Here is a 24,281-nt window from a genome sequence, read left to right as displayed (position 1 = left end):
CTGCAGGTCCACGTTTCTACTTTTCTCATGTATTAAAAAAAATTGCCACCTTTTCCAGGTGTAGTCAGGCCAACATAAGATTTTCCTGTCTCTCAACTTTAACAAAAACATTTACTAAGCCCCTATAAGGTATACTGTGATGAGATGCTTGAGCCAGACTTACAACTTTAATATCTTAATTATGCTACATCAGAATTTAGATTTATCTCAAAGTTGTTTTTTTGTTTTCATATTCCTGTCTTCGCCTAAATCTAGCCTATTATATTAGAGACATATAACATAGATCCTAGCTTCAGTGTTTATTCCATCCTTCAGTTCATCTATTGCCATTAAAAAAACAAATTCAATGTGATATAAGTTTGTTTTCATTAGAAGCATTTCTCTTTTAGCTCAATTCACTTTTAGGGACCAGAGAGATCTAGTAGTTAAATACAGGTGGTGTTAGAAGAGACAGATAACAAAATATCTGATAAATGGCGTCATTATTTCTTCAGATATAAATAATGGCAGCACTGAAAAGCAGAGAAGAAATTAAAATGAGTAATAAAAAATTCATGTCTATCTTTTATGATTCCATAAAAATTAAACAGCTTAAACTGGATTTTAAATCACTTAAAGAAAACTGAGGACAACTAATAAAATCATAGAATCTTTACCACTTAAGACAAACATTTGGCTGCTTTTGCGATACCTAATAAAAGGTATATTTGTCATTCCTCATGCAGGTTGAATATTCTTTACTTTTATATCTCGTAGTTATTTGACTATAGCTAGTTTTAACAATTACGGGGGTAAAATTCTTTGTAGTAATGTAGTCAGTCAAGCCAGATATTACTTGTCTTCTGCACATAAACTCACCTAAATGACATCTGGCAGTTTATGAAACATCCTTGCCTTATGAGTTTGTCTAATGCTGTAAATTTCAGCCACTCCAGCTTTTGAGAAATGCTAATAATGAAAACTCATCAAAGAACTGCCATAATTCTTATGGCTGACTAGATGGATGTATTTCTGGCTACTCAAAATTAATGGCAGATCCTAGGGCCTTATAAGAACAGCTGTCACTAAGAAATATATTTGTGAACAAATAAACAATACTCCTCTAAGTTTGATTTGTTACAGGCATTAAACAACAACTCTTCAGAACAAGCTGGACTGATTATTAATGGGAGAATGGATGAGCTTTCTACGTTTGATAAGGTAATTTGAGGTCTGATTTCATCTAGAAAGGGTGAAGGTAATGCTGGGTGATCTGGTTGATACAGCTGGCAACCATGGCCAGGAGAGTATCAATGCTTCCCACACAGAGCAGGTACTTTCTCTTTTCTATTTAGGATCTCAAGTGTGAGATTCTCCTAAACCCATAACTCTAACTAGAGCTTCATTTGTTCAGAATAAGGTATAATGTGGATGAAAATTATAACCTCTCCTCTCTGATGAAATCTTATCTTTGAGTCAACTCCAACCTGGACTATTGCAGTACAAATATGCTTGAGAATCATTCATACATACTGCAATACTTCAAAAAAAAATAAAGAGTTGGGAAATATGTTAGTTCTATAAATCAGCATTTGGCACTAAGGCTTAGATGAAAATTTAAGAATATAGGTGGTTAACTTCTCTCTCTCTCTCTCTGTCTTTTCTCCATATGCTCCTCTTGGGGGAAAATGTCCCATCATTACCTTTATCAGGATGACTTCTAAAAAATTCTATTAGAGTAATCAGGAAAACTGAGTATTTTGGAGATTATAGACTCGTCTAAAGGGAGCACAGATGGCATTGGGGGGTAAAATCATGGGATGGGGAAAAAGGAGATCTGAGTTTGAGTTCTGGCTGTACCACTAACTAGCTGAGCAATTTTGGGCAAGTCATTCAGCCTCATGAGGCCTATAAATCAATGGGGTTGAACATGAGCGGGGATTCTTAACCTGAAGTCCATGTCCTTAAAATTTTTTGAGAAAGGATCTATCCACATGCTTCACCAGACTGCCAAAGGGGTCCAGGACACAAAAGAAGGTAAAGAAGTCTTGGATTAGATGGCTGGATTTTGAAGACATATATTAATTACCTACTATATATAAGGCACTATTATAAGAGCAAAGGATCAATAAATCAATAGCATTTATCAGGAACCTACTATATGCCAGGGACTATGCTAGATGTAAATACAAGGAACGAAACAATCTTACTGGCAAATTTCCCTCTATCATTAAAATTACACAATTTGGAAATGGTTGTAAAATGCCACTGTAAGTAGTTCAGGAAAACTTGAAGAGAGGAGAAATTTCACAACCTTAAGTTAATTTTATACTCTACCTTTTGTCTTTACTATCCTTTCAGGGACAGAATACATTCAGCTCTTATAAGAGCAGACAGAGTTAATAATCACCTTTGGTGTGGTGAGGTGATACTATTCTAAGCTATTTGGCTTTAAAAATGAATTCCAATTAGCAGTTTTGAAAATTAATTGATGTTCAGAAGAGGAATATGGCAGGTAGGCTGGTATCCTGTATCTGGCTTTGTGCCTCCATCACGGCAGGGAGATGCCAGATTGGGTGGTATATGCTGGTTAAAGAGTTGTTCCTTGCATTATTATTATTGCTAATATATCAATTAGCATAATTAAGGGTAATATAATATTTTATATGGTTTATTAAAATTCATAATATTCTAATACTCCATTAGACCTGTGATCCCACTGATGTGAGTACTCCCTCTACTGTTAGGGGAATGCATTTTTTAAGCTACACTGTTCAGCATAGTATAACTTCAAAACTTAAATGTAGTTTACTAATAAATGTTCCACCAGTCAAAGGATGAATAATCAAAAAGCAATATATTACTTAAATCATTTAATGCTGTAAAATTGACAAGGCATATTAAATGCATTATCTCATTTGATCAAGCCCAAGAAGGATTTACACATACATATATGGTACATAGTGTCATACTAGAAAGAGGACTAGCAAGGGATATTATGGGTACATCTTTAATTTTTTGAGGTTCTTTTCATAGCGGGCCACCATGATACCTCACAAAATTCCCCTTGATATTATACGCAGAGAGAGCTGATTGGGCTGAATGTTATACTGATCTCAGTTGAATTTCTTCTATCAATTAACATAATAAACTTTTCAATGGAATATAAACAGGCCCTAGTTGCATTTCTCCCTGTGAAGCTGAAAATCAGCAACTGTTTCATCTCATGGACAAAGAAATGGAACCTAAGGATACCTGATGTCCAAGGTGAAAAGGTAAGCCCACAGAGAGAACAGAGCCCAAGTATTTATTCTAACTTCAGGCAATGACTTTCAATCAATAAGACAACACTGTTCAAGAAACATGTTCATTCCTCAGTATCTCGACCATAGTTTAAGTTTGATCACACAGCTATTTAAAAACAAGACAAAATAAAACTATATAAATCAAGTTGAGAATCAGCACACAGTTTATTCATTGAATGTTCTCAGTGGTTATGGTTGATAGATTTATGTTGTGTACTGGGTAGGTTTGTACTTTTTATATTAAAATTAGAACGTTATTTGTAAAACTATTCAGAATGTATTTAAAAGACAGATGGTAAATTTTTATTTACAGCTACTGCAAGGGTGATAACCATTTATTTTGTACTGCTTTGAGAGAAATTATGTGACAAATGCAAAAAATTGAGAAATGATTCTCTCTGTATAAATGAAACAGAAACTGAAAGCCCTTAAGCAAATTAGATAACCTCATGCTCAACTCTCTTTCACTCCTGTTAATACCTATTAAGTATCTAAAATGTGCTTGGGTAGTTTATAAACATGGAGTTTCACTTCAATTTTTAATTTATATTCAACCCCCCCCCCCAAAAAAAAAAAAACCTAGGTTTTACTCTACTATCTTGTGATTGATTCTTCCCACCTAAAGGACACACACCTCCTTTTGACATTTAGGAACTTCATTGATTTGATATATTTTCTGTGATCTTGATAGCTTAGCTACTTATTCCAGCCAGGTAAACACGGCCTAGTGCATCCCTAATGAGGATGCACTGTTAGGATTAATGCAGCACTTGTAGTTGTAGAATTCTTTTATCAAAGTGGTCCATTTTAACAGTTCTACAAATTGTGAAATCATAAGCATCCCTTCCCCCTTTCAAAAATAAGAAGGAAAAAGAGAAGGAAAAAAAAGATTCAGATTTTACAACCTCTATTATTCAATTCCAATAATTTGTAACTTCCAGAATTTGCAATTTTTTAAACGAGAGCTTATGTTGTCTGTCCACCTCCCAGCACTCTGCCTTGCACCTACCGGACAACTGATAAATGCCTCTTGTTACAAGTAGGCTGGCTGTAACCTTGTTGAGGAAAGTACTTTTGCCTTAGTATAAATGCAGGAGAACAGAGGCTTTAAAAAAAAAAACAACAAAAAGAATGAACACTTCTGAACGCCCTAAAGCTATCAGCCTTTTGTGGTGACCTACTTACACCACAGCTTGCTGCAATGCTGTCTTGTTTTAAAACGTTAAATAATTTAAAAAACAAAACAAAATAGGCATCTAGCAAAATTTTTAAAATATGGGAGACACCATGTTTGTCCTATTTAAGATATAATGATAAATGTGATTTGTAAAAAGGTTGGGTTTTTTTAGGTTTATAAACTAGGGGCACTTTAAGATTGCAACAATTATTCAAAAAAGGCAGACTTTTCAATATATAAATTATAATTGCAAGTTCCATTTAATCAAAAGAGACTAGGGAAATTGGTTCTCTTTCTTTGAACACACAACTTGGCTAATATTGATTAAAATTAAAAGGTACCTTATAAGAGACCTGCTGTTCTCAAGAGAATCACAGACATAAAAGTTTTCATACAGGTAAAGACCACTGGGAAAATTATTTGCATGATAAATTCTCAAAGGATATGATATTTAGCAGATGCAGAGTAATACTCAGCACATTTCATCTGGAGCTCTCACACCTTTTTTGTAAACAAGCAGTGGAATTATCATTTTACAGGGTGAAAACTGTTAAACTTGGGCCTTAACTTTGCTCAGGATTTCATAGGAAGTTAATAGTGACACTGAGAATGAAAGGCAGCAGGAGCTATTATTTTGCATGATACATGAAAGCACATAACGAAGGCAAAACAGGTCAAAATAAAAGGAGAAACTGGACTTTTTATCAGGAAGAAGGGGCTGAGTTGGTTTTGTGTTTGTTTTTAAATCCCACTACTGCTACTAGATTACATAGCAAACTCTCAATCTGAATCTGATGACAGGGTGGTTAATACCCTTAGAAGTAACCCGTTCTCGAGGAGTGGTTTCCTTTGCCTTTAAAATTACAGAGTGGGGTCAGTGGGATGCTTTTCTTTGGGAACTCTTACATAGGAATTAACCTACTGACTTACATAAGAAACTCCACTACCATTCTCTTCCCTACATAAAAATTTCCTACATTCCCCTGTGGTTTTTGTCCTCTTCTCCAGAAAGGCGTCCTTCCAGATTCTATGTAAAAGTACACTAAAATCAACTACTTTAAAACAGAAATTGAATTTCAATTTGCTGAATCAGGTCAAAGACTGATGTAGAAATTTTCAGAGATCTGTTTCTTTGGTACTATCTATCCCATACTGATTGCTTCATTATTTCATGTCAGTTGGTACTTTGGTAAATAACTTTCTCCTAGTGTAGTGGTGTCAAACTTAATTAGAACAATACATAAGGATCCTCGAGGGCTGCATATCGACTTAGAAAACCACATATATTAACATTATCTGTTCTATTCTATTTTTATTTTGTTAAATAACATCCAATTCCATTTTAATCTGGTGTTTGACATCACTGTGCTAGTTAATAAGTAGGGAAATTCAGAGGATCATTTGTTTAATTTCTTAGGAACCCTTTTGGTCCTAAAGCTTATATTTTATGGACTTGGTGGTACTAAATTTCTCAGCTGACAAAATCTGCATGTGGTTTGCCCTAATTATTAGACTTTAATAAATTAAATGGACCTTTAAAATTTCTTCAGTTTAGACCATGGGATTTTCACATAAGGTTCATGAACTTGTTTTTTAAAAAATGTTTTGGTAATTGTAGTTCAATATAATTGATTTCCTTTTCTAATCTTAGGTATTTTGTTTTATGTTTTAGAAAATATGCTGAAAAGGGGTCTTCTAAACCAGTTTGGCAGTTGCCATAATGCTCCATATAAAGAGATTAGAGACCCGAAAATGCCTTATACAAAAATAGTGTAATTCCTATATTGCTTTAGCATTTTCTTACAACAGCTCTGTGAGTATTTTACTCCAATTTTTCAGAGAGGAAACTGAGGCTCAAATAGCTAGTTAAGTGTTAGAAATGCAGTTTTTCTAAATTAATTCAAATCAACTGCCCACTATATACAATCCACTATAAAAGAACTGAAAGGGACCATTAAAAATAAGTTCAGCCTCCCAGTGTTCTTGACATGTCAACCAGCCACTGTCATATGAAGGAACAGAGCTCATGGAGCATGGAAGGCAGCCAGCACAAAGGCATGGAATCAAGGAAACAGAGAGTAGCATCTGAAGAACAGTCAGTAGGCCACAGTTGTTGGATCACATGGAGGGAAAAAAAGCATAAGAAGATTGGCAAGATGGGAAGAGGCTAGGTTATAAAGAAATTTTAATGTCAAATGGAGGGGTTCATCTTTGATCACTAAGGAGCCAAAGGAACTCACTGAGCCAGGAGTGATATCAGACCCACACTTTGGAAAAATCAACCAACTGAAAAATAGTCAAAGGATGTGAACAGGCAGCTTTCAAAGAAAGAAATAATATCAAAAAAATGCTCTAAATCACTAATAGAGAAATGCAAATTAAAGCAACTCTGAGATTGCACCTCATATTCATCAGATAGCATGAAACTGTGATTACTGAGCCGACTACAAACCGATTACTAAGCGATCCTTCTATATCACTCTTCCAATCATAATAGATATTCCAGTCCTTTCCTTCTCTCCTCAAGCCTTCCCAGGCACCTTCTCAGGTGAGGGTCTCACTTCACACGACACTAAAAAAATTGAGTCCACTCTCTTCTTCTTTCCTAATCTCACATCACTTGGATGTTTGTCCCTGCCATCTCTTCCTTCACCTCAGTTTCTTATGAAGAGGTGGCACTTCTCCTTGTCAAGGCAACCTGTTCTGTAACACATCTTTGATCTCTACTCTGTCTCTCCTCCAGAAGACTGCCCTCTCAAGCTTCCCTACTCTCTCTAATCTTTAATCTTTCCTTTCCTGCTGCCTACAAAACACCTAGGTCTCCCTAGCCTTTAAAAAACCTTTATTTGATCTTACCATCTCTGCCAATTGTTCTCCTATAGTTATCTAATTTTTGATTAAGCTCCTTCTGAAGCTCTCTTCAATTGGTATCTCCATTTTTTCCCCTTTCATTTAATTCTAAATCCTCTGCAATCTTGCTGCTGACATCATCACTTAACTGAAATTGTTTTCTCAGAAGTCATAAATGATTTCTTAATTGCCAAATCCAAAGGCACTTTCTCAGCACTTATCCTTGACTTCTCTGCAGCCCTTGACAATGCTGATCACCCAATTTTCCTGGATACTCTCTTTGGGTTTTTGAGACACTGCTCTCATGGTTCTCTTTCCTCCCTCTCTGACCACTCTTTCTTAGTCTCCTTTGCTAGTTCTTTATCCAGGTCAGTGTCATCTAAGTTTCTCTTTTCAACATCTATATTTTACAGGTCCCATGGGTTCAGTTATTACCTCTATCCAAATGATTTCCAGATCTATATATCTAGTCCTAACCTCTCTTCTGACCCCTTGTCTCAAACTGCCAACTGTTTCTTACACATCTGGAACTAGAGCAGGAGTAACATCTACAATTCAAAATGTCTAAAAATAATATCAGTTCCATCTCTTCCCAATTTCCCTGTTATTATAGACAGCACCATGATTCTCCCAATCACGAGAGACCTCATTGTCATCCCTGACTCCTTTCTCACATTTATTCCACATATCCAATCTGCTGTCAAGTCTTGTTATTTCTACCTCCGTAAAATCTCTATACATCAGTGAGGCTGGTGGCTTTGCACAGCCTTCCCTTACTCAAATCAAAGTCAACTGCAAGTCATGTCATCATCTCCCTGAAGTCATGGTCCTCTTTGAGAATGAAGGACAAACCACAACTAACATAGCCACTATTCTGGTGTATCATCTCACAAACTGACTATTGCAATACCCTTCCAGTTGATCTTTCTGCCTCAAGTCTCTCCCCATTTCTGTCCACCCTTCTTGTAGCTGCCAGAATGATCTTAACATGCATGTCTGACCATGTCACCCTCCACTGTCTGGATAAACTCCACTGGATCCCAAAGGCCTCCAGCATCAAATATTAATCCTTTGTTTGGTTTCTGAAGACCTTTATAATCTAGGCCTTTCCTATCTTTTCAGTTTTCTTCCACCTTACTCAGCCTGACATACTCTGTGAACAAGTAATACTGTCTGCCTTACTTTTGCTCTCACATGGCATTTCATCTCCTATCTGCTTGCATTTTTCAATGTCTATCTTCCTTGCCTAGAATGTTCTCCCTCTTCACCTATGCCTCACTGTTTCCAATACTACCTCCAAGATTCAGCTTATGTGACAGGTCATTCCAGGGACTTCCTCCTGCTTTTTGTGCCCTACCTCCTCCTCCCAAGCCATTCCCTTTGAGATTACTTTCCATTTATGACAGACAGACAGACAGACAGACAGATAGATAGACAGACAGACAGACAGACAGACAGACAGATAGATAGATAGATAGATAGACAGATAGATAGATAAATAGATAGATAGATGGATGGATACAGAATGCTATCTAGAGAGCTCTATCTACATATAAAGATATCTCTACTGTCTATCTACTGATATACAGAAAGGCAAAACTCAGTCCCAACCCTTAAGTACCTTATATTTTAATGGCATAAATAACAAGTAAACAACTATGTACAAAGAGAAGCTAGATAGATAGTTATATGCATTTAAATCTATTTATATACATAGATATCTATTAGAAAATCTATCTATATAGCTATATCTATCTATCTAGTCCTTAAGGGCAAGGATTGTGTTTTGCTTTTCTTTGTATCCCCAATACTTAGCAAATCTCCTGATATTTAGTTGTTGATTGATTGAACAAATAACAGAAGAAGAAACTTAACAATGTTATTAGGTTGTGGGAAAACAGACACACTAATGCAGTGTCAGTGGAGCTGTGAATGGGTACAATCATTACTAAAAGCAATTTGGAACTAAGGCTAAAAACTTATTAAACTGTGCATACCCTTTGACCCAACTATACCTCTAATATGCCCATTCCCCAAAAGAGATCAAAGAAAGAAAAGAAAAAGATCCATGTAAACAAAAACATTTATAATACATATTTTTGTGGTAGAAAAAAAAAAGATACTAAGAAGGTACACACGTATTAGGAAAGTGCTAAACAAATCACTGTATGTGAATAGAACATTTTTACACCACAAAAAATGACAAAATTGACAAGTTCTGAGGAAGGTAGGAAGGCCTATATGAACCAAAACATAGATGAAAAAACAATGCAATGACAACAACATTATAAAGAAAGACAACCCTGATCAATATGACAAACCAGAATCTAGAAGTTTGAAGATGAAACAAGCTATTCATCTCCTAAGAGGGGAATGAAGGACTCCATACAAAATGAGAAGTACATTTTTGGATGTGTCCAATAAGGAATTTGCTTCCCATGACTATGTACATATTTGTTACAGAGCTTTTTTCTTCTTTTTTTGTTGTTAAAGTGAGTAAGGAGTGTGGGAAACTGGGAGGGAAAAAAATAAAGCTTATTAATAAAAAAAAATGAAAAGGAAGAAAACAAAGTTCCATGGTTTTTTACAGGCATTACAGTATATGCAATTCAAAGAAAGCTAGATATTGACAAATGTGAACAAAATTATTGTCACTCAGCTTACTTGCTTTTCAGGTTTCCCAAATACTTTTTATGGGCCTAGTCCTGAATCAGTCTGTTGGCTGTCACATAATATTTTTTCAAGACAATAAATAGAACATCAAAAATCACAATGTAAGCTTTTGAAGACTAAGACCATTTTTTCCAGTTTCTTTGTATCCCAAATACTTACTGGAACATAGTAATCATTTAATAAAATACTTGCTGATTGACTGACTGCTACCATTTTAGGATAGACTTTTTTTTAGTGCCCTACATGGACTGTCATAATAGCTTCCTAACATGTTTTACTATCTCCATGCTCTTCCTACTCCATAACATTTCCATACTTCATGCCACTGACAGAATAATTCTCCAAAAGAACATATCTAGTCAGGTCATCTTGTTAGAAATCATCATTGGCTTCCTACTGACTACTAAATAAAGTTCAATCTCCTTGCTTTGGGCTTCTTCTCCCAGAGTAATATTATTTTACTTTAACAAATTACCCTCAAAACATACCTCTCATATTTTTGAGTTATTAGAAATAGTTTATTTGGGTTTTTTAAATCTCTTATATAGAATTCTATTAGTAACATGTAGATTAATCAGAGGGAATAGGATGAGCCCCTACTTCTATGGTGGAATATAGAGAGCAAAATTCATTCCCTCTTGGCTAGAAAATAGCTACCAACTGAAATAAAGCATAGGGCCCCTTCCAGATGGACTATTTGGTTCAGTGGCAAAGGTCCGTTATCTGAAATGTGTGAGTGCTATACTACAGGCAAATATCAGCGTCAACAATTCCAAATGGACTACCGGGAAAAGGAGTCCATGTTAAGAATGTGACTTAAGTTAAACATTAGTGTGGGCTGGGAATTGAATAGATCATCTTGTTCATCTGGACCACCCGGCCTTCACAAAGGCTGGCAAGCATGGCTTAATCATTTTACTTAAACAATATATTTACAACAGTAATTCACAACAGTACAGCTAAGTATATAATAGATATATTTTTGATAGTGTCTCAGATAAAGAACATACTTTGAAACTCTATAAGTTTTAAGGATGTTGGGAGACAGGACTGAAAAAAACAAATGCTGGCAAAAAAATATAGCTATCACTCAAGTGGCAGCTTTAGTCTGAAATGCTGGGGAGACAATGCTACTTTTTGATACGTTCCCAGATGGGTATCTCCATTTACACAGGGTTGTGTTTTATTGTCCTGGTTTCTAACTGTCCTAATTTTATTCAATGTACCTTGAGAGTAGTGGATATTAAAAAGTAATGCCAAATTTAAGAATTCTAGTTAATTTTACACCAAAGACAACTTCCCTATGTACATAGACCATCGTTGTATGGAGATTCTGAAATGCTTCCAGGATACTAGGAGAAGAATCTGGAGAACATCTGAGGACATAGGGCTTGTTATCTGCTTTCAAATCACCATTTCCATACAGACTTCATCTTTAAAAAACATATATACACATATACATTTGTACCCATGCTCATTTTTATAAGAATTGATATTTATATGTACAGAAATTAGAAGTCATAAAACTGGATTCCACATGGAACATTCCAAGTTTCATTCTTGTTAGCAATTCAGAAAACAATATTGACTTTTTCTAAGTAGCTCCTTCAGAAAAAAATCTCATCACTGTAATTTCACATACAAGTTGCAACAGGTTTTTTGGTAACTGTTGTTAAATTTTTTTTATTTATATCTAAGGAAAATTCTTTGGTACTTGAGCCTTGATGTGGTACCTACACAGATGTGATGGGAATCATTTTTGGAAATACAATATTTTGCTTGCCTATTCAAAGCAAAATTTCCCTGCATGGGACACCAAAATAATATTTGGCAAATAAGCTAGCTGGAGATAAGTTAAAGTTGGGAACTAGTGTGAGATATAATTCAAAACACTGGGACATGCTGAGGACCTTCAAGCATAGAAAAAATAATATATACTTTATTCCACAGGCAATGGGTTACAAAAACTGAAGGTTTCTGAGCAAGGAAGAAATATCATAGGAGTATCTCAAGTAAGATGACATCAGTGGGCTGATCACCCTATGATAAATTGAGTAGCAAAAACTGAGAAAGGAAAATAACAAAAAATGTCAACAGAAAAAGATGAAGTATTTTTCCTAAGTACGGCTTGAGGGTGCGAGAGAATTTTTAACAAAACAAAGGATAGAGGAAATCATAAAAGACTAAATAGACAATTTTGATTACATAAAATTAAAAAGTTTTTAAACAAATGAAATCAGAAGACAAAATAAGAAGAGAAACAATAGAGTGGGAAAAGAATTTGTATAAAATTTCAATAACAAAAGTCTGATAACAAAAATATATGAGGAACAGACACAAACATACATGATACCAGGAGCCATTCTCCAATAGCTGTGGTCAAAGGACATGAACATTTTTAGAAAAAATTACAGACTATCCATGGCCTCATGAAAAATTGTCCAAATCTCTACTACTAAGATGAAAACAAGTAAAACAACTCTGAGGTTTCACCTTAGATCATGCAACCTGGTAAATATGACAAAAGATGGGAACAATTAATGTTGGAGGGGCTATAGCAAGAGGAATACTGATGCACTGTTGGTGGAGTTTTGAAACCATCCAACCGATCTCAATGTTGATTTGGAATTATGGAACAAAAATGGTTAAACTGCCTACATGGTCTGACCTCATAATTGTAATACTGGATATTTACTCCAAGGACGGCAAAGTCAGAAACAAAGGTCCAAAGCATTTTATAGTAATGGTATTTGGGGAAACAAAGAGCTGTAAATAAAGTGTGTAACAATCAGTTGTGGAGAAAACTATGGTATATGAAAGTCAAGTAATTTCATTGGGCAATAAGAAATGAAGTATATGAGGAATTCAGAGAAATATGGGAAGACTTGTATGAAATGATGCTTAATGTAATAAACTGCACCCACAGAACAATGTACACAATGACTTTAATGATATAAATGAAAAGATCAGTAAAAAGAAGCAAAACTTTGAGTAACAAAAAAAAGTGTAGATTCCAGAGATCACATAATGAAACCTACCTCCTCCTCTGTTACAGAAGACAGGTGGGAGAACAACAGGATAGGTTATTGTATACAGCATCAGCTGCAGTCACTGTACTGGATGCATTTACTTAAATGCTTTTCTTTGAAATAAGAGAAGGTTCAATCAGGAGTTAAATGAATGTTCAAATGATGCCGATGTAAAAATAAAATGTATTTAAACTGGGGGAGGGTCAGTGCTGTGCTGTGGCCCCCGCTATTTAAGTCTTCCAACCTAACGAAATGTACTAAGGCCTTGCCTTAAGATGCCTTCCAGTTCTCAATTTCTATGATTCTAAGTAAGCTTATATTTAACACAGAAGGACAACAGCAGACTAGAATTGGAATGTGAAACCTGGAAAACCTTCAAACCTTTCTGGTTTTTTTTTTTTGAAGGAAAAAAATTCTTAATGGATTGGGCAATATAAAAGTACCTTGATTTTACATGTAATCTTATTCCCCCCCCAAAAAGCATAGTGTTTTCAATCAGTTACATTATGTATTCTCACAATATCTCTGGTGAAGGTGGAGAAACAGATTAAATAGTGAAAACAGGAAATGGGGAGATGCTTTTGTCAGTCACTCAGTCAACAGCAATCGTTGGACTGCTGGGCTAGTGAATGGCTACTAGGAAGCCTCTCAGAGCTTCATAAGGGAAGGTAAGAACCATTTAGAAGCGGGGGAGGATTACCATTTTTTTTTTCTGAGCAGCAGATTGGGAAGGTATCCTCTTCACTCTTAGGTATTCCTGTATTTTGCACTATTGCAAACTGACTCACTTTTTAGCTGTGTGACCCTGGACAAGTCACTTAACTTTTCTGTCAGTTTTCAATGGCCTCTATAATTCTTTCTAGCTCTAAATTTTTTTCCCTCTGATTGTCTCCTACCTCTAGATCCCGGGAAGGTAAATTTAGCCTAACAATCCCAATTCTTAATTAGTAAAGTTTAAATTAACAACAAGGCAATATATTATAAAGCAAGAGTACTGGATTTAACCATCAGAAGGCCTGGAGTTCAAATTTGTATTCTCCTACTTATTACCTGATTTTCACTTTGGGCCTCAGTTTCCTAATCTGTAAAATGATGATTTTTTGAACTGATGATCTCTAAGTGCTCAAACCTATGAGATTTTATCATATTATACACTTTTCCCAACTTGTCCAAATTGGATTTAATAAACTACTATAATTTTATTTATAAGCATTACCACTCACAATCCATTAAAATATGTTATCTACCTTAATTTTACTTATGTATCATAGAAATACATCTAAAGAAAGTGTTCTCATTCCCTTTCTCTTGGAACTGTCATTCCTGAATTTTTAGTAGGTCACCTTTTTAGTATATTTCTTCTGAAAGCAGATACCTACAAATTATTAAAATACCAGTATAGCAGCTTGCAAAGAAGAAATTAATGAGCTTCAAAGTTTACTTCTAAGAATAAGGCCCTGCATACATTCAACATGTATAAAATACTTTTGGGTTTTATTGTCAATACTAATTTGCCATTGTAAGGGCAAACTACATAAAATAACTGAGTTTAACAGCCTGACTTTGATGCAGTTATATTTGGAGTCACAGCCTCTTAAAATATAACACTATAACTCACAAGTGTAACTTTTTCAATCCCACTACAGTCCTACTGGAATGCCTCATTCCTCTGTAGAGGTGACCTTATATTCTCAAAGGCTTTACCAGTGAAATGCCAGCACAAGTAGGTTCTATCAAGCTGGAGAGACTTTGAATACATGTTTAGGGATGAACTATTGAGAAAGTGTCTGAGAACAAGCTAAGTTCTGAAATAGTTAATTGTCAGAAGGCTGGCAACCTCACAATTAATTTCTCTCCCCCAGGCACAACAATTCATGAAGGCCTTGATAGGAGGAGAATTCACACCAATAAAATTTCAGGTCTCTGAGGTATAATTTAGGCAACTTATTGTAGGAATTAAAGAAATACTGGATTTTATTTGAACCTAAGATTTTTCTCCATATTGGAGAAATACCTTACACCAAAATGTTAGGGTGGGGAAACAGATTATCTGTAGTTACACCAAAGAACCCTTTCAGCAGGCCCACCAAGTCAAAACTTTTTTCATAATACCACTGTTTTAATTTCTAATACAGTAAATAGATATAAACCCATATAAACAAAAGCTCTTGGGAAAAGAGGGGCTCCTTAGTAATTTTTAAAAATGGAAAGGCATCCTAAGACCCCAAAAGTTTGAGAACTGCTGGGTTGGACAAACAAGACTAGAAGATGTGTACAGTTCTGGGTGCCATATTTTAGGAATGATATCACTTGCTAAGTGGAAAAATATCAGAGGATGGATCATTAGATTACAGCTCTAGAGCCATATACATATTTCACATTTACAAATGTAAAATCTTTACTTTTCCCCCATTTTACAAAAAAGGAAACTGAGGTGCAGGGGAGTTCAGTGATTTGCCCAAGATTACTTAGGTAACAAGTATCAGAGGTAGGATATGAAGTCGCTAACTCTAGAGACTTTTCCACTTCATAATCCCGAGGGAAACAGGAAACAGGAAGGCAGAAGGTGAATTTATAACATATGAGAGTCATTTGAAGAACCTGGAGATAATTCAGCCTGGAAAACAGAAGAGTTAAGGGAAACATAATAGATTTCTTCAAGTATTTGGAAGAGAGATGCATACTGTTTGATTTTAGGGTGCATAACTAGGAGCAGTACACAGATGATAAATAAATCAAGCATTGAGCATTTATTAAGGGCCTACTATGTAACTACTGTGGTAGGCACTAGGAATACAAAAAGAAGCAAATCTAAAAGATGTTGTCCCAAAAGAGAATGCTCTATATGGAGAGAGAAACGTGTTTGTTCAGGCTTACACAAAATATTTACAGGACAATTTTTGACAATTATGCACTAATAACTGGGGAGTGAGGGTGGGACCAGCAGAGGCCTCATGTAAAAGGTAGCACTTGGGTCAAGTCTCAAAGGAAACTAACGGTTCTAGGAGGCCAAGGTGAGATGGGAGGCTATTCCATACTTGGTGATAGTCAGGACACAGGCACTGGATAGAAGGAACAAAGAGGCAAACTGAGGCTGGAAAAAACTTCCTAACAATTAGAACTATCCGTAATCGGTGTCATCTTTCCTCGGGAAGGAGCAGTTGTCCCTCACTAGGTCTTCAAGCAAAGACTAGATGATTACTTCTCCAATATGTTCTAAGGGGAATTCTTTTTAATGTATGTTTAATATACGAATTGGACTGAATGAACACTGAGGTCCCTTCCAACTTTGAAATCTTTTAGATAAATCATTTTCTTTAGTACAAGCCATACTATTTGGTGGGGAGGGCAAAGGAAAGAAATCTCTCTCAGGTCTGAATTCTACCAGTGGGGGTCCCATGGAGAACAGGTAGTAGAAAAATCTAAAGTTTAGAACACATGAAAAATTAGAGGAATTACAAAAAGGATATTCTAAACTCACCTTCTAAACTTTCACTTTTGAAGATTTCACAACTGAACATATTAGAAATAGACCAAAGGGAGGAAGAAAAATTTGGTGGGGCAAAACTGTGTTTGCAGAATGTATATTAAAGTCCAAGGTGAAAAACAAATGCCATCTACAAACTGATTCTTAAGAGATAGGATTGATATGTATTAAGGAACTCAACTGATTTTTAAGATGAACATTCTCAGGAGGCGGTATTACTTTATCACTCACCTCTGGATACTTTAACTTCAATGTTTTATGCATTTCTCGAAACCGACTATAACGCCTGAACACGGTCCATGTCTCATCTAGGACAGTAATCTATTAGTGAAGAAAATTGGTTTGGAATTAGTATCATTCAGCAGGAAAATGAATATCGCAAATATACTGTGGTTGCATGGTACACTTGGTTAATTGAATTTTTTTTTTAAGTTTTGAATTGGAAACAAACTTCTTCAAATATAATCTCATCTAGTTATGCAGCTAAGATGATTAAAATCACGATGAGCATTCCATTTTAAACACACACCTTTTCTTCAAATAATAGTTATTTTCTGACTGTCCCTTACATCACATAGCATACTTTATTTTAAAGGAAGGAAAGATTACAAGATCACATATCTAGAGATAGAAGGAATCATAGAGGTCATCTAGTCCATCACTTCGGTTTTACAAACATTGAAAAAAATGAGCCCAACAGACATTAGGTGATTTTCCTGAGGTTACAAAGGTATTAAGTGGCAGAGGCAAGATTTGAAGTGTAATTCTTCAATTATACTTTAATTATACTGCTCAATCCACCATGGGATGATACCCATTTTATATAAGGCAATTCAATCCAAATCAACTGGAATGACCTCATGAATATGGCAAGAATAGGAATTTTATCTATTAGATATGAAAAGCTGGCATGTCACTTTTACAAATTTTATCCCATAAACTAGGAGAAATATTTTATAAAGCAACAAGTAAGGTTGATTATCCTAATCATTAAGAGGCAGAGTGGTCAAGTGGGTTTAAATCCCACTTTTGAAACACACACACACTGTGTGATCCTAAGCAAGTTATGTAAACTCTAAGTACACTGGGCACTAATGATTTACCCAGGTAGCGGGGCAGATGCTACTGTGTATTGGCAGACAGATCCCTCGCCTAATGAAATCACAGGTCCAGCCCCCCCCCCCAAAAAATATTATTACAAATTATTATCTTGCTGAGATTTGGTTGTAGGAGGTTGGGGTAGGACTCCAGGGAGAAGAAAACGAACACTTAAAAGCAACCATAAGAGCAAAGAACCTCTGGAAAAAATAATTGTGCCCGATCCCCAGGCATTTTTCATGAGACATGCAATGGTGCCTAACTCTGTTCAGTTCTTTCTTTGTATGAGCCTGAAATAAGTGCAAAGAGAAGTTCTGGCTTGAGCAGCCATATGCAATCTCTCATTTCTATCTCAGTAGGTCTTTGTGCAGATTTGAGGTAACCACAATGCGAAGAATGGAAGGAGGAGCCCCACCATCAGGACAAGAAGCGCAGCTATACCCCTTTACAATCCGAAGAGGAGAATAAAAGGTAAATAGTGCTACAATAGTGTCTGACTCTAACACTGCCTTCAGTGTTTATGACACAGGTGAGACTTTCTTAATAGTATGATATTTTTTTTTTTTGGTGAGGCAATTGGGGTTAAGTGACTTGCACAGGGTCACAGAGCTAGTAAGTGTCACGTGTCTGAGGCCGCATTTGAACTCAGGTCCTCCTGACTCCAAGGCCGGAGCTTTGTCCACTGCACCACCTAGCTGCCCCCAATAATATGATCTTTTAGATTCATTATGAGACAACATTGCATAGAGCCTCAAGGGAGGTCTTCTATATGCTGAATTCTGATGGAACTGAATATTGTCATTTCAATGCTCTAGTTTAACTGGATCATAAATAATTAGATTTATGTTCTTTTTTTCCTTTCACAAAATAATTAAAACATTATCAGCCTTTATAATATTTCAGGTGAGGCATAGGTTAAAGGTGCTCACAGGTAGGAGTCAAAATCTTATAGGGAAACAGCTGGCATAAGTGTTACGAGATGTATTTAAAATTATTTTTCCCATATGGCAAGTCTTGACATATTCTTTAAAATAAAAGGCAATTTCTCATTGAATATTTTCAGTTATCTCTTGTTCTCATTTTGTGGCTCATAACCCAAAAGGTATTTGAATAATCACTGAATTGATAGCATGAATTTTTTAAAATTCAGTTAGAACAGAAAATGGTATAGTTATAACAGAGGACATAAGCTATATTCATAGCATAGAACATAAGAGAACACTTCAGGTTGAAAAATTTGAAAGAAAATCTGTCATTTTTCAGCTTTTAACATCATGAACTTAGGTCAAAGATAGTCATGTAGAAGTACAGAATCCACTTTTTTTAAACCTTAAAAGTAAATTCCACAAAACCACAGTGGAGACAGAGTTAGAATTTAAAGGATCTGGGTTTGAATCTCAGATTTGCTACTTACTACTTATGTGAAATTTCAATAGACTTCACTTCCTCAACCGCTGACAAGGATAAACTAGATGACAAAAAAGGTTCCATATAACTCTGAATCTATGATATTAATGACATATAAATTTGATGTTCATCGATGAACAAAGCTTATAAGGGAACAGAAAAAAAAATGAGAATATCTTTGTAGGAAGGTGTACTGACTTCTTCCCCCTCCACTTCAAAAAAGAGAAAAAGAAAAAACAAAACAACCCAACAAACCATAAACCATTTTAGAGCTAGGAAAACTTCTTTATTGCGCACGCACACACACACATACACACACACACACGCGTGCATGTGTATATGTATGTATTTGTATACACACACACACACACACAAACACACAAAAATCACAGCTTTATTGATGCCCTTCCTATGCATAAGTTTTGGAAACAATACCAGATCTTCAGTTTGGAGCAAGCTAAAAAAAAAAAAAGCGAGGTGGGGAGAGGAGTAGGGGAAGAAAGAATACATTAAATACATACAAGTTAGCACCATGACTTCTGAGATATGTATGTGGGCTGAGGAATGGAAAGAGATGATCAGCACAACAAATTAATGAGATCAAAATATTCAATTATTTTCCTCCCTGTAAAGAATGTGGAACATTATTGTTGCAAATCTTTAAGTAGTAAATTCATTACTTCTTCCTTCTTGGAATGGTTATGTTGATAAAAACCTATCTTCCATGTCTCCAAAATGAGCAACCGCTACTTAGACATCACAAATATTTCCACATGATGGACTATTCTTCCTTATAAGCAATTCACATCTGAATGATCTTCACAAATTTTACGGACACTAATTTTTTTTAATGGCTGCAGCAAGAACCATTAGTATTTATTTGTTTAGATATAACTGATCAAAGAGGATCCAAACACTTTGGTCTACTAAGTAACAGTTCTCAACCAAAAAGAAAAACAAAGCCCACAAAACTCTTCGTCACCCACCTTTTAAATAATTCCCAAATGAACAAATATCTTTCTGCTAAATATTGTTACTTTACACCATTTACAAATGAAATCTGACAATATATAAAATACTACCTCAGGAATTTGGTCCTACACATACAGAGAAAGTTTCCTAATTTAGTTTATGATGATAAAAGTACATTTGAAAATGATCTAGTCCTAAAACTTTTAACTTCTGAATTATTTCAAGTCAATAAAACCCATTTATAAAATAGGTAGGGAGGGCATAGTGTTACTATTCACTTATCAGCTTCCTAGGTTTTTAACATCTGCATATGTACTTTACTACATACACACTATATACAATTATATTATAATATATAGCTATACGTAGGGGAATATGATTTGAACTGGAAGTATATATGAATCGATGTTAGGGACAATGAGACGTAATAGAAAGAAGCCTGAACTGGAATTAGGAAACTAAAGTTTTAATCCTTACTCTACTTGGTGTTAGTAGCTTGGGACGTGTTATTCCCTTCCTCTCGACCTCAGTTTCCCCAGATATAAAATGACAGCACTGGACCAAATCAGGGGCCCTTAATCTGAAATCTATGATTTAATTTTTTTTTAACTCTGTTGATACTGTTATTTTCCTTTGTGATCCTATGCATTTTACTTTATTAAATTAAAAACATTATTCTGAGAAAGGCTGCATAGATTCCATCAGACTTTCAAGGACATCTATGACACATAAAAAGCTAAGAATGCCTGGACTAGGTGATCTCTATAATTTCTTCTGGCTCCAAATCCAATGATACTAGTATTAGCGTCAAGGAAACTCTCCTAATCACTTTAGAACACAAAATCTAAATCATACTATAAAGCTATATAATCCATGAAATGTTACAAAGGGTTCATGAAAGAGTTCTTCTTATTTACAGCATAATTTCCCACTGCATGTGGGCACATGTGAGAATTAAATATCATTCACAACTATTCCATGATGAAGAGTTTGACCTAGGATTAAGCCTTCTCTGACCACAACCTCCTTACCTTCAGTCTTTACTACTACTTCACTCTTCCTGTAATTGTACTAAGTTCATCATTAAAACTTCTGGTACCTAGATTTCTTGTTACTCCAGTCCTTTAGTCCCCTTCTAGTTTCACTCCCCCTATTAATCAGCTTGAACTGGCATTCTATGATCCCTCAAGCCCAATCAAAACCATCTTCCACAAATTTCTAATCCTATCCCCAATTCCTATCATTCCTAGCATAAGACCTTTTAAATTACATTTTACTTTTTTCAATTAATAAGCATTTATTTTTTTTCTCCTTCCTACCTTCTTCTACCCCTCCTCCAGTTAGGGAAGGGGAAAAGAAAATGGGGGGAAAAATATATAATATGATATAAATTATAAAAATATGAATAAAATCAAGCAAAACAAATTCCCACATCAACCATAACCAGAAATGTGTGTCTCATTTGAAATATTTATTGTATCAGTTGTGTTAGGAGCTGGGGTAGCATTTTCATCATTGGACAACAATAATTTTGTAAAAATGAACAACTTTCAAAGACATAAAAGCTCTGATCAATGCAATAACCAGGGCATGATCTTACTTAATAAGAGTTTACATTTATTACACTTACTGCATGCCAGGTACCATGCTAAAGACTTTACAATTATCATCTCATTTGACTCTCACAATAACCCTGGGAGGAAAGTGCTATTATTATTCTTATTTTATAGATGACAAAACAGAGGCAAACAGAATTAAGTGACTTCCCCAGGGTCACACAGCTAATAAATATCTGAGGCCTCATTTGAACTCAGATCTTCCTGACTCCAGGCCTGGTGCTCTATCCATCCAGCTGCTCTTGGTTTTGAACTACCTTAATATTTCTTCTTTCTATCTGCTTATTCTTTTACTCTTTCCTTCTTCCCTTCCTTTTCAGAGGAAGAAATATTATGCTTCCTTTTTCAAATGTGATCCCTTTTCCATTTGATCTCATTTCCTCTTCTCTCTTTCAGCATTTTGCTCCAAAAAAACCATTTCTTTCCCATATGCCCTTTCACACAGATCATGCACAGACTACATATACTGCAAAGTGGTCAATGATAAGAAGAAAGGCAAAAAAACCACATTAGACTACATATAGCAGCAGTTTTTTTTAGTAGCAATTAACTGAAAACAAAGTAGATGTCTATCTAGCTAAACAAGTTATGGTACATGGAATGTGGGAAGCTAGATGGCACAGTGGATAGAGTGTTGGGCCTGAAGCCAAGAAAACTCAACCTCCTGAGTTCAAATCTGGCCTCAGACACTTACTAGCTGTGTGACCCTGGGCAAGTCACTTAACCCTGTTTGCCTCAGTTTCTTATCTGTTAAATGAGCTGGAGAAGGAAATGGCAAATCAATCCAGTATCCAAGAAAATCTCAAACGGGGTCATAAAGAGTCAGATGTGACCGAAAAACACAACAAAAACACATAGAATGTAAAACAATGAATATTATGAGCACAGACAAGCTTCATGGCCTGACACAGAGTGAAGGAAACAGAACCAAGAAAACCACACACACAAAATGCTACAACAATGTAAATGGAAAGAATAACAGTAACAACACAACAATCAAAATTGAATGCCATGAAATTATACTGACCACCAAGCTTGACCTCAAGTAAGACACATAAGAAAATGCCTGCTTCTTCTTCCCAAATCTTCATTTCTTTGCAGAGTATTCTTCTTTCCTTTGCTGTCATTTCTTCTCCACTTGGAACTGCCTTTTTGAGGTTTGCTGTGCTAACCACTAAGTTAGAGGTGTCAAACATGCAGCCACAAACCACATGCAGCCCACGCTACTCCCAAGTGCAGCCTAACCAGATTAAAATGTAATTGGGAAGTATTATCAGAATCAAGAAAGATACAGTAAAAAACACGTAGAGTTTGTCTTTCTAAGTCAATATGAAGCTTACAGTGGTTTAGTGTTTCTATTTGAGTTTGACACTGCTGCTCTCAGTCACCACAGAACCTAAGACTCAGAGCTGAGAGGGAACTTTTGAGATCTTACAATGCAACCTTCTCATTTTAAAGATGAAACTGCAATTTTACACAAGATGTTAAGGTTTCAGAGTCAACCAAGGCTCAGAGAGATTAAGTGGACTGGTCCATTGACATGTTGTTGGCATTGTTAGGATTCAAACTATGCCTCCAAAGCAAGTCCTCCTTTCACTGAATTTCACATCTGGCAATGCTTGGCACCTCCAGGTCTAGCAGCATCAAACACTTTTGCTCTTAATATCAAATTCAGAAAAATTTAAATTTCCAAACTGTAAAGGCTTCAAATAATGACCCAACTGTAGGCATCTCCTGACTTACAGGTAAATAGCCCACCCACCCCCCCTTTTCTTCTCTCAGCCTCAGGAGCCCCTGCTGCTACTATGGGATCTATTCAGGGAGGAAATCTGTAGCTTTTAGAAAATGTGGGGGCAGCTAGGTGGCACAGTGGATAGAGCACTAGCCCTGAAGTCAGGAGGACCTGAGTTCAAATCCGCCTCAGACCAAACATTTGACACTTACTAGCTGTGTGACCCTGGGCAAGTCACTTAACCCCAATTGCCTAAAAAAAAATGTGCAAATTTGGAAGTGAAGAAGAGAGAAGCATCAATTTTGGATTGGGTCAGCTGGCTTCTGGTCACTCTACACGCGCACGCACACACACACACACACACACACACACACAGAGCTCACTGTAAGACACTGCTTTTATCTTTTATGTCTTTCCTTTGTGATTTGTCTTCATCTTTCCTTCTTGCATTATCTACATTCTTCTAATAAGAGACTCATTTGGATTAACAAGTTGTGGGGCTATTAATCATCTATAAATGCAGGTATGAATTAGTTAAATCAGATTCCTGGCATCTAGATGAGATTAGTTGCACCGAAATGAACATTTTGGTTCAGGAGAAGCGAGGCAATAGTAATACTTAACAACCACATTATTCTTTAGGGTCTACAAAGTGCTTTCCTCAAATCTGTGAGGCAGTGTAGATATTATCTCCATTTTACAAATAAGGGAACTGAGGCACAGAAAGGTGGGGTTACTTGCCCATGGTGACATAGCTAGCAAACATCAAAGCTGGTACTTAAATCCAATTCACTTTACTCCAAGTCTAGCTTTCTACCCACTTGTTAATTTTGGAGTATGGAGCCCTTTGGGAAACAGACCAAGACTAGATGAAGCTCTAAAAGAGGCAACAGAAAATCACGAATGCGCCTGGAAGGCCAGGGGAGAGGGGATGAAGAAGATGGAAATATGCTAAA

The 24,281-nt window shown here is 35.9% G+C and overlaps 1 protein-coding gene across 2 annotated transcripts in view; it reads right to left on the bottom strand.

The window, feature by feature from the left end:
• The window catches only part of KIF16B (kinesin family member 16B), a 350,941-nt gene that overhangs the window by 61,868 nt on the left and 264,792 nt on the right, over positions 1-24,281 (bottom strand). For both annotated transcript variants that reach the window (XM_020986360.2, XM_078149707.1), the window contains one exon: positions 16,732-16,821. In XM_020986360.2, coding sequence (XP_020842019.1) covers positions 16,732-16,821 — 90 coding nt within the window. The remainder of the gene's footprint in view (positions 1-16,731; positions 16,822-24,281) is intronic.

Source organism: Phascolarctos cinereus, unplaced genomic scaffold (genome assembly GCF_003287225.1).
Source record: "Phascolarctos cinereus isolate Bilbo 61053 unplaced genomic scaffold, phaCin_HiC Scaffold_2;HRSCAF=192, whole genome shotgun sequence".
NCBI lineage: Eukaryota > Metazoa > Chordata > Mammalia > Diprotodontia > Phascolarctidae > Phascolarctos > Phascolarctos cinereus.
The sequence above is the reverse complement of the archived record's forward strand: the minus strand, read 5'-3'. Positions and strand labels throughout refer to the sequence as shown.